Source organism: Primulina eburnea, chromosome 1 (assembly GCF_022965805.1).
Source record: "Primulina eburnea isolate SZY01 chromosome 1, ASM2296580v1, whole genome shotgun sequence".
Classification (NCBI taxonomy): Eukaryota; Viridiplantae; Streptophyta; class Magnoliopsida; order Lamiales; family Gesneriaceae; genus Primulina; species Primulina eburnea.
In genome coordinates, this window is record NC_133101.1 from 53,150,522 (window position 1) to 53,162,214 (window position 11,693).

At 44.1% G+C, this 11,693-nt stretch overlaps 2 protein-coding genes across 2 annotated transcripts; both read right to left on the reverse strand.

Annotated features, from left to right (window-relative positions):
• Nucleotides 1-4,855: 4,855 nt before the first annotated feature.
• On the reverse strand, nt 4,856-8,175 carry LOC140808007 (uncharacterized). The gene is made up of 4 exons (XM_073165004.1): nt 8,027-8,175; nt 6,941-7,337; nt 6,291-6,637; nt 4,856-5,531 (listed from the first exon to the last, which is right to left on the reverse strand). The coding sequence occupies exons 1-4, from the start codon at nt 8,173-8,175 to the stop codon at nt 4,856-4,858; spliced, it is 1,569 nt and encodes a 522-aa protein (XP_073021105.1).
• A 156-nt stretch (nt 8,176-8,331) lies between these two features.
• On the reverse strand, nt 8,332-8,988 carry LOC140808015 (uncharacterized). Its single transcript, XM_073165013.1, has one exon. It carries the CDS (start codon nt 8,986-8,988, stop codon nt 8,332-8,334), a length of 657 nt encoding a protein of 218 aa, XP_073021114.1.
• Nucleotides 8,989-11,693: the final 2,705 nt, after the last annotated feature.

Sequence of the window (11,693 nt, forward strand, 5' to 3'; positions counted from 1 at the left end):
GCTGAAGAGGTACAGGGAACGCCTGCAGGTTTTCGAGAGAACGGATCTCTTCGAGGATGATTATGTCTACGAGCTGATACTCTACAAGGAAAAGAAGATTCTGACGGACATGGCCAACTCCGATAGCTTCCTCAAGACGTCCACTGGAGAAATAAAGGGCTGGATGACCCTGTGTATGACTTTTGTAGAGGAGGAATGTTATGATGTAATCTGCATGAATTTCTTCAGATAAATAAAAACTATTTTTTTTTATATCTCTGTTATTTTCCTAGCATCTTTGATTTTCATCATATATCATGTATAGAATATCCGACAAAACTGAGCGACCTTAGTCGAAGATAAATAACGGATAATCGACAAATCGAAATGCCGGGACCTCATATATCTCGGTTTTAGAATAAGGTGCAGGGACCTCATATTCCCGGGTTTAAAATAGATTGCCGGGCTCTCTTACCACCCGGGATAAGAATATGGTGCCGGAGCCTTATTTTTCCCGTGCTAATATGTTTCGTCGGTTAGTGTTCTCCGGCAGTCCACGGGGGTTATTATGATGCATGCTCTTAACATTTATATCGCCGAAAATCGTTTCATATTCCAAGAACCTGATAATTACAACACATCGATATTCGTGCACGTCCTTTCGTCTACTCCGCTCTATTACCAAGACTAATCCTGATCGTTCATGTATTCATTCAACGGTTGTGATTAACTCTCCTCCGGAATAAATGGGAAAATGTTTTGATTGGTTTAAGACCTTCCAACTTCTTCAATATTAAATGTCACATGCTTATAAATAAGATGGTAGAGATGAAAGATGGTCATCAATTCAATATGTCGAGTTCAAGTGATTCCACTGCCTGCAGTAGTATGCACGTGCTGGTAAGAAGCGAAATGCGTCCTCATCTGGAGGATCTGAAGAGGACCATCGAAGAGTATATCTAGGTAAAGGTCATGTCTACCTGGTATAAGATTCAAGACCTCAATAACACATACCAGAATGGTTTGGCTCCTAGTCGTGCACAAAGAGCAAGAGCGGGGAAGTATAAGCAAGAGTTCGAAGTAGACCGGGTTACAAATCTAGCCACCGACCAAGTTCTGCTGCATGCAATGTTGTGGAAGGAATGACATCAAGTGGACAAGATCGCAACTTCCGAGTCCTTCATCAATCTTCGAATTCATGAATTGACTAATTGGATAACTGAGTGGAAAGACTCTGTATCTTCAATAATGGATAATATAACAGTCCGTCGACTGTTCTTGCAATAAAATTTTAATTATCGTATCTTATGTTCCTTTGTATCTTCTGCAAAAAATCGGTATAAATTAAGATCGGATAAGCGATAATGTCCCGGGCTTAAAATTGAATGTCGGGTCCCCGTACCACCCGGTCTTAACAAAATTTGTCGGGGCCTCGTACCACCCGGGCTCAATAGAATATGTCGGGGCCTCGTACCACCCAGGCTTAAAATAATATGTTGGGGCCTTGTACCACCCGGGCTTAAAATAATATCGTTGTTTAGTTTTTCCCGGACATTTAATGCAATGTCAGAATGATGCGTCCCCTTCTGACAAGCTGTCAGGAACTGTTCATATTCCGAGCAGATAAATGATTACGACTCCTCGATTTGTGCACACGTCTTTTCAAATATCCCGCCTAATTATGCCGCTCAATTTCTGAGGCTGATCTGGTCCGTTCGATTTGCTTTAGATCAACGGTGTAGATCACCTTCTTCCCTTATATATAGTAGATGACCGGTTTTCCCAAAAATAATTTGCAAATTCAACTTGTAGCGAAGCTCTGTCAAATTCCTCTCTCGAGCATTTCCGTCGCGCAGATCATATTCCGGCGATCTTTCCGTTCATCGACTACCGGTCATCATCTTCGTTTCTTCCTAGTATGTCTTTTCTCCCTTCTTTACTTAGCCATGTCAAACTCTACCTCCTCTACTTCTGGCCAAAATGCCAAGGGTCGATCAGAAGATAATTCCCCGACTCCTTCCGAGAACTCTGCTCATATTCCCATAGGTATTCCCATACCCGTTCCCGACCCCTCCAAAAATACAAAGCTTCTTCTTCCCGGCCTTCTGGTACCTAGAGCAAAGGAAAAGAAAAGGCCATAGGGCCCTTGTGGTTCTCTACTGTGACTTTTACCCTTCGCCCGGGTAGTATAGAGGAGCTGAGATTTCTAGGTTCCATCCCTTCCAACTACGACATCAAAATTCCTTGGCCGAACGATCACCCAGACACCCCTCCTCCCGGCTATCATGCATGCTTTCTTGAACAATTTAAAAGAGGTCTTCGCTTCCCGGTACACCATTTCTTCGAAGGGGTGGCCCGATTTTTTAACCTTCCCCTTAACCATCTCCATCCTAATGCTTTTCGCATTATGGCTACCACTTTTGTACTGTTTCGCATGAAGCTTATTCTTATCAACTCTTCGATTTTTCGTTATTTTTATTCTTGCCGGTTTAATGACGAGGTCTTTTCTTTCATGGCCCGAATGCATTACCGATTTTTAACTGACATCTCTTCCTCTTTGAAGGGGTGGAAGACAAAATTTTTCTTTCTTCAATTCCCGTCTCTCCCCACTTGTGCCTTGGGTTTTCTATCTTCTATGCCCACACAGCCTGAGCTTTCCCGGGACTACAAACTCCTCCCCCTCTTTACTCAAGCCTGGGATGCTCTAGAGAAACAATCTTATCTATCCTCAATATTGATTGGGGGGAAACTTGATTCATTACGGGATCGGGTCACGGCCTGAATACCTTGTGGACCATAAAATAGATGAGTTCGATCATCCCGGGTCGCATGCTGGTAAACTATTTTTCTTTAGTTACGTATCCTTTACATGCTTAGCCATCTGACCCGTTGATTTGTATCGCAGCCAAGAAAATGATCGGGGCGAGTTTTCAAGAGGCTGCTGCCAAGAGAAAAGACGAACAGAAGAAGGCCCAGGTGGAGAAGAGGGCCCGGGAAGCCCAGGAACAGGAGGAAAGACGGGCTCGGGCTGAGGCAGGAGCACCATGTTGAGACCGAGGAGACGGCTCGGGAGGAAGCCACCTCCCAAATGGCTGAGGAGGATCCGGTTCCTCTGAATCAGAGAAAGAGGAAAGCCGCAAAGGAACCGGTCGTGGAGAAGGTGGTTTTGGAGGATATACCCGAGGAGATCGTCTGATCTCCTCCACTCACCGGATCATCTGCTGGTCCATCCGGTGGAGGCCCTGGAATCTTCCCAAAATTTTTGGGGATGACGTCAGTTCGGATCTCGTGAAGATGATTCGGGGCCTTCTGCGCCCTGATGAGGTGGGGCATTTACATGGCCTCCTTTGAGCGAGTAGCTCAAGTTGCTAAAAGGGCCCACACACAGGCCACCTCTGCCCGAGAACTGCACGATAAGCTTCAGGAGGAGACGAACCGACTGAAGGACCTTCATGAGCATGTCTTGGCTCGGGAGAAGGCCTGCTGGAAACAGCAAATGGACTTGGCTCAGGTGGAGCTTGCTGAGGCCCAGGCGGAGGCGAAAGAACCAAGGGCAGAGGCAGAGTCCTCCCGTGTCCGGGCTGAGGATTCTCAGACCGCAATAAGCCTCCTGAAGACTGCCCATGAGGAACAAATGAACAATTATTTGAAGTCCCAAGAGTTCAAGAAGATGTTGGCTGATAAAGCCTTCCCCTACTTCGAACAGGGTTTCAACAAGTTTCTGGAGCAATTCGAGGAGGCAGACTTAGTTCCGACCGACCGGGAAGACTTTCCTGATCTGGAGGAGGCAGCCGCCTCTCTCCCAGATGAGGAGGAGCAGGAGCAGGACAAAGAGCAAGATCCCCGAGTAGACTAGGATTTTTTTTATTCCCGGGTTTCCGGGCACCTTGTAAATATCTCCCCTTTAAATGAGATTCTTGCATTTGATAATTGCTTCTAAATATTTCCAGCATTGTAAATTATCTTGAACTCTGAATTAACTCTGAATTTTATCAATCGTTAACCAATATATTTTTTCAAAGCAAAGACGTAGGGCCCGATACAAAATTAATCTTGATGGGCAATCAAGGTGTAAGTTACTAGACTTGGTAGATAAAAATTTATAGACGACCAGGGTACGAGTCCCTGGACTTAAGAGATAACCGGGGTACAGGTTCTCCGGGCCAGGGTACGGGTCCCTGGACTTAAGAGATAACCGGGGTACGGGTCCTCCGGGCCAGGGTACGGGTCCTTGGAATTTGTAGATAACCAGGGTGCGGGTCCCTGGGCCAGGGTACGGGTCCCTGGACTTAAGATATAACCGGGGTATGGGTCCTCCGGGCCAGGGTACGGGTCCCTGGAATTTGTAGATAACCAGGGTGCGGGTCCCTGGACCAGGGTACGGGTCCCTGGACCAGGGTACGGGTCCCTGGACTTAAGATATAACAGGGGTACGGGTCCTCCGAGCCAGGGTACGGGTCCCTGGAATTTGTAGATAACCAGGGTGCTGGTCCCTGGGCCAGGGTACGGGTCCCTGGACTTAAGATATAACCGGGGTACGGGTCCTCCGAGCCAGGTACGGGTCCCTGGACTTTGTAGATAACCAGGGTGCGGGTCCCTGGACTTTGTCGATAAGTAGGGTGCGTGTCCCCTGGGCCAAGGTACGGGTCTCTGGACTTAAGATATAACCGGGGTACGGGTCCTCCGGGCCAGGGTACGGGTCCTTGGACTTTGTAGATAACCAGGATGCGGGTCCCTGGGCCAGGGTACGGGTCCCTAGACTTAAGATATAACCGGGGTACGGGTCCTCCGGGCGAGGGTACGGGTCCCTGGACTTTGTAAATATTTCCCTGAATCATTTCTTTATTTGATGAAGAAACAATAAATACACGTGCTTTTAAACATAATATTTCTTCAAATGAAAAGCACTCCATGGCCTTTTGAGAGAGTGTCCCTGAGAATCTTCAAGATAGTAAGCTGCACCTGAGCTGACTTTTCGAATTATTTTGAAGGGTCCTTCCCATCGGGCTTCTAATTTTCCCACGTCACCTATGGGCTTGATTTTCTTCATAACCAAGTTCCCAACCTGAAAATTTCGTGGCCAAACATGCTTGTTGTAGGACTTCATCACCCGGCTGCGATAAGCCTCCATTCGAATGGCTGCTCGATCTCTTTTTTCTTCCACTAAATCAAGTTCAGCGGCCCGGGATTGATCATTGTTGCTTGGATAAGATTCTATCCGAGTAGAAGATTGCCCAATCTCCACCGGCAGGACTGCTTCTGAACCATAGACAAGACTGTAGGGTGTTTTCCGAGTAGATGATCGAGGCGTAGTTCGGTATGCCCATAAGACACTCGATAAATCTTCCACCCAATCTTTTCCTTTCCCATGGAGCCGGGCTTTCAATGCTTGTACAATGATCCTGTTAGTCACTTTAGTCTTGCCATTAGCCTGAGGGTAAGCTACTAAGGTGAAGGATTGAATAATCTTCATTTCTTGACACCAGGAGGTGATCTTCTTTCCCTGGAATTGCCTTCCATTATCTGAAATTAGCTTCCTCGGGATGCCATATCTGCAAACAATGTTCTTCCAAAGAAATTTCATGATTTCATCCTAGATGATCGAGGCGTAGTTCGGTATGCCCATAAGACACTCGATAATTCGTCCACCCAATCTTTTCCTTTCCCATGGAGCCGGGCTTTCAATGCTTGCACAATGATCCTGTTAGTCACTTTAGTCTTGCCATTAGCCTGAGGGTAAGCTACTAAGGTGAAGGATTGAATAATCTTCATTTCTTGACACCAGGAGGTGATCTTATTTCCCTGGAATTGCCTTCCATTATCTAAAATTAGCTTCCTCGGATGCCATATCTGCAAACAATGTTCTTCCAAAGAAATTTCATGATTTCATCCTCGGTAATCTTGGCTAATGGCTCGGCCTCTACCCACTTGGAGAAATAATCAACAGCCACCAGAAGGAACTTTTTCTGTGCTCGGGCTATGGGAAAAGGACCTACAATATCCAAACCCCACTGGTCAAAAGGGCATGATGCGGAGATTGGTTGCATACTCGCAGCTGGGCGATGGTGAAAATTAGAATGGTTTTGGCAACCCTGACATTTTTGGACAAGTCGGACAGCATCTTGATTCATCTGAGGCCACCAGAACCCAACCAATATAGTTTTCGAGACAGAGCTGTCCCACCGAGGTGTTCACCACAGCATCCATCGTGTATTTCTCGGAGGACGTACTCTATCTCGTCTTCTGATAAGCATTTGAGTAATGGGCCCTGATAGGATCGTCTGTACAAAACATTATTCAAGAAGACGAACCTGGGCGCTTGTTTTATTATTTTTGCAGCATAGGCTCGATCTTCTGGGAGCTTTTTATGGACTATGTATTCAACGATAGGAGTCATCCATGAGCTTTTCTGGACCGGGGGTATTTCTTCATCAATAGAGAGCACCAACCGGGTGAAACACATGATTTCCCAGGTGCTTACTTCGGATATAGAGGTGGCCAACTTGGCGAGATTGTCAGCTTCCCCATTCTTTTCTCGGGGAATTTGTTCAATGCTCCAGTCGGTAAAAGTGGCAGCCCGAGCTGTGATAAGTTTTAGGTACTTGAGCATTTTTTCATCTTTGGCCCCGTAAGCACCTTTAATTTTTTGTGCCACCAACTGAGAATCAGAATAAATAACACTCGAGAGGCCCCAATTTCTTGGTCGGCCTGCAATCCTGACAAAACAGCTTCATACTCAACCTCATTATTTGTGACCCGGGAATCAATTCTTAAGGCCAATTTGATCTTTTCTCCGGATGGGGAAACTATGACCACTCCAACTCCGCACCCGGACAGATTTGAAGCGACATCAACAAAAATTCTCCATAACTCTTCTTCTGCTGACTGGACCGTCTCTATTAAGAAATCTGTTAAATCATGGGCTTTGATAGCAGCCCGGGATTGATATTCAATGTCGTACTCTCCCAGCTCTATTTTCCATTTGACCATTCTTCCTGAGATTTTCGCGTGTCATTATTCTCCCGAGATGAGAATTGGTGAGGACCACTATTGGATGGGACAAAAAGTATGGCCTTAATTTCCGAGCAGTCACCACCAGGACTAGAACTATTTTTTCCACTTCACTATACTTTAACTCTGCCCCTCGGAAAGCATCACTAACATAGTAAACGGGCCTCTGATCTATCCCTTCTTCCTTGATGAGAACAGAGCTAACAGCATGTTCAGTGGCAGACAGATAAACCCACAGCTTTTCCCCCAGCTCCGGCTTTACCAAAACAGGCAACTCGGCTAAGTGTTTCTTCAAGTCTCGAAAAGCCTGTTCACACCCTTCATCCCAACCAAATTTCTGGGCCTTCCTAAGGACTTGAAAAAAAGGATAACTCCGATGAGCAGATCGAGAAATGAATCGAGATAAAGCAGCAATCCTCTCGGTCAATTTCTGTACCTCTCGAGAAGATTGGGGGGAGGGCATATCGATCACAGCTTTTATTTTTCTAGGTTGACTTCAATTCCTCGGTCCGTGACCATGAAACCCAAAAATTTTCCACTTTTAACCCCGAACACACACTTGGCCGGGTTGAGCTTTATTTCATATTTCTTCAATGTGGCAAAGGTTTCTGCCAACTCATCAATAAAACAAGACATTTCTCGAGTTTTGATCAAGATATCATCTACATATACTTCAATATTCCTACCTATCTATTTATGGAAGACTTGATTCATTAAACGCTGGTATGTGGCCCCAGCATTTTTCAATCCAAATGGCATGATCACATAACAAAAGGTGCCCCCATAAGTGATGAAGATGGCCTTATCTTGATCTTCTCGGGCCATAGGGATTTGGTGATATCTTTGATACGCATCCATGAAACTTAACAACTCGAATCCAGAAGCGGAATCCACCAACTGATCTATCCGAGGAAGTGGGTAACAATCTTTCGGGCAAGCTTTTTTCAAATCCCGGAAGTCCACACACATCCTCCACTTCCCTGTGGCTTTGGGAACAAGGACCACATTAGAGAGCCATGTGGGAAATTGAACCTACCAAATGTTGCCGGCCTTCAGCATTTCCTTCACCTGTTCTTCAATGATTTTGTCTTTTTCGGGCCCAAAATGCCTTTTCTTCTGTTTCACGGGTCGGGATCCAGGGATTATGTTTAACTTGTGCTCGGCTACTTTGGGTGATATTCCCATAAGTTCATGTTGAGACTATGCAAAAACAGAGATATTAGCTTTTAAACAGGTTAGGAGTTTTACCCGGGTGGAAGCTTCAAGGTCTCGGGCCACCCGGATACTTTTCCCCGATCCTACTTCCACCACCTCCTGCTCATCTTCCGCAACAAAATGTACTTATTTCTCCTCTATCTCTCTTGCTTCCTGAACCATCTTCTTTTTTTTGCCCTCCCTTCTTTCCTTCTTCTGGTCTATCCGGACTGTTTCACCATAGCACTTCCGGGAGGAGGGTTGATCTCTCTTAACCTCTCCAACTTGTCCTCGTACTAGGAACTTGATCTTCTGGTGATAAATGGAAGCTACAGCTCTCATCTCGTTCATGGCTGGCCTTCCAAGGATTATGTTATACGAAGATGGGGCGTCTACTACGGTGAAAACCGTCATAATTGTCTTCCTCAAGTCTCCACTTCCAAGTGTTAGGGGTAGAGTGATCTCTCCTTTAGGGTATACAGTATGACCGGCAAAGCCGAACAGAGCAGTCTCAATTGCTTCTAGCTGGTATTCATGTAAATCCATTTGGATCAGGGCTTCTTTGAAAATGACATTAACAGAACTCCAGTTATCCACAAAAACTCTCAACACATCATAATTAGCGACCAGGGCCTGAATGACCAGAGCATCATTGTGAGGTAGGCTAACTCCTCTGAGGTCTTCTGGGCCAAAACTAATAATCGGCTCATTCCGCCTCCTCCCATTAACTTCTAAACAAACTCTTCTACCCATTGCTTTCCTAGCCCGGTTAGAATCACCATCAGTAGATCCTCCCGAAATCATTTTGATTACCCCCCGGCTGGGGGGAAGGTCCTTCTTTTCCACTTGTCTACCCCTTTCTTCCCGAGAACTCCCTTCTGTCCTCCTGCTTCCACTCGGGATGTCGACCGATCTTCTGGGAGCGTTTAGTCCAGGTCACTGATAAGTGCAATTTATTGTACTTTTATTACTTGTTTTTAACTTGGAATTTGTGATTCTTGAGCAGGTTTTATGTGATTTGTTGTTGTTTTTGTTGTTGTAGTTTGAAAGATTATAATGAGAGTTTGGAGTATTAAAATGTTGAACTGGAAAGTGCACAAGACACAGTGGCCGAAGCAGCACCGCATCCGCGGTCCCTGGACTTAGAAAATTAAAATTCTACCGAAGCAGCACCGCACCCGCGGTGCTATCTGTACCGCACCTGCGGTCATGCATAGACAAAGTCCGGAAATTCTGAAATTTTGGTGTGCTGCGCATGGGAGTTGATGACTTCTGTGTGTTGCGTACAAGACTTGTCTAGGACTATAAAAGGCTTCTATTATTCATCATCTAGGTCATTGGGGAACAAAAAAGAAAGGGTAGAGGCTACAAAGAAATGATTGAAGCTCAAGTTCATCATCCTTAGGAAATCTTTTGCACACTTTTGGACAAAAGTTTCATTGCATTCCAAATCTCTTGTTCTAAGTTCTTCTTTCTTTGTTTTTACTTTTTATTTGATATGTCTTGTTTAAGATTTATGTGTTGTTGTGATATTTTTATTATGAACTAATTCTTATTTCTAGAGGAAAGATGGAACAAAACTAGAAACCATGTGTTGGGATTTATGAATTATGCTATATAAGTTTTCCTTATTGTTCATTTGTATTTTTCCAATCTTAATGCTTTCATTTTATTGGCCATATCTTGAACCTCCCTATCCCGGGCATTTTTCCAATCTGTAAGATTAGGAGATGGAGCCGTGTCCAAGCTGCATTCTTGAACCTCCCTATCCCGGGCATTTCTTAGGGGAACGTGAGAAAGATGCCCGGAACCATTCCTCTTGTTATTTCTTTCCTCAGGCTTGACAACCCGGTCTCCCCTGGCTCTTTTTAATCCTTCTCTCTTCTGATGCTGGGCCTCTTCCATATTGATGTACTTTTCTGCCCGGGACAGAAGATCTTCGAAATCCTCGGGTAGTTTTTTGGTGAGGGAGCGGAAGAAATCCCCTTCTAGTAATCCTTGCGTAAAAGCGGTAGTTTTTGTTTCGGGCGCACAAGCAGGCACATCTAAGGCCACCCGGTTGAATCTTCTGATATAAGCTCTGAGAGTTTCGTCCTGGCGCTGCTTCACCTCAAATAAACTGAAGGCAGTCTTTTTATATTTCTTGCTACTGCTAAACTGATGTAAGAATATGACCGACTATTTCGGTTGGGAAAAATTCTACCAAGCGGACTAGGTCAAGTTATAGTATTTGAATGACAAGTCCAAGTATCGATCCCACAGAGACTATTATTTAATTACTAAGATTGAATTATTCTATTTAATCTAGGCAAATAATAACAAGCGATTTGATTATTATTTAAACTAAGTAAATTTAAAACTAATTTATGCTAAATTAATGACCAAAATCAAATTTCAAAGAAGCTTGGAACTTGGGGATTTTCAAATTTAAATAAAATGACCGAGGACACACAACGGTAACAAACTCTGATTAAATTCATGCACTGGAATTATTTAACTACAGATTATTCGAAGTCACGATGCAATCCTCCAATTTAATTATAAATCTATTTCTAGAATTTATAATCCTATTTTCATTTAACAATCCAATTATTTCTAATTGAATTTAATTAAACAAAAACGCATGTATCAACGATAGAATTACAGCTGTCGCCTAAAATCGCACACTGAAACCGAATACTATTTCTAGTCGGTTTAACCGTGTGTTGATTAATATTTTTGAAGCTAAATTCAATCTATTCCCTTTCGAGTCAAGATCGAACGACAAACATGTAAATAATTGGCCAGGATTAAAAGTACGAAAATTACGCAAACATTAATCAATAACAAGAACTAATTTCATAAATCAAACAACACAATGAATAAACAAAAATCAATCGTTTGTCCCTATTGTGGTCCCGATCACAAGAAAAAACTACTCCATAAATTCAAAGCTAGAATACAATCCAATATTTGAATTCATGAATGAAAAATAAGAAAATAAAAGAGACGAGAAAATCTCAGCGATGGTGCGCAAAGCGTGCGTGTGAAGCGCGTTGTTTTCTCTCTCGATTTTTCTCCCAGTCGTAGCCGTCTTCCCAGATGCGAAACTCTTCTCAAAGTCAGCTGCTTTCTTCCAAATTCAACAACCCTTTTTTCTAGGTTTTTTTTCCTTTTATTTCTCTTCCAAATCACGAGCAAATCTTCGCCAAAAACCTCGATCTGATATCATGTACACGGACCCCGTGCATACGTCCGGGAAAGGGTCCGTGTAGACTCTGCCCAACATTTCTTCTGGATTGCTGGACACGACCCCGTGTCGAGGTCCGTCTCGGGGTCCGTGTACACTCTGGATTTGTCTTCCTTCGGCTTCTGAGGTACGGACCCTTACACGGAGTCCGTGTCTGGGTCCGGGTATTCTTCTTTTGCTATTTTTTCGGGTAAATCTGACATGGCATTGCGAAACTTGACTTTTCTTTCATTTCTTTGGTTCTCATCCTCTTTTGGTTAAACCTGCAAATATCCATAAT

Coding starts and splice junctions, on each gene's coding strand:
- LOC140808007 (XM_073165004.1), bottom strand. CDS start 8,175: ATGGGAATATCACCCAAAGTAGCCGAGCACAAGTTAAACATAATCCCT. Junction 6,638..6,940: donor TGGAAAATAGAGCTGGGAGA/GTACGACATTGA, acceptor TCTGATTCTCAG/TTGGTGGCACAAAAAATTAA. Junction 5,532..6,290: donor ATAATAAAACAAGCGCCCAG/GTTCGTCTTCTT, acceptor CATTGTTTGCAG/ATATGGCATCCCGAGGAAGC.
- LOC140808015 (XM_073165013.1), bottom strand. CDS start 8,988: ATGATTTCGGGAGGATCTACTGATGGTGATTCTAACCGGGCTAGGAAA.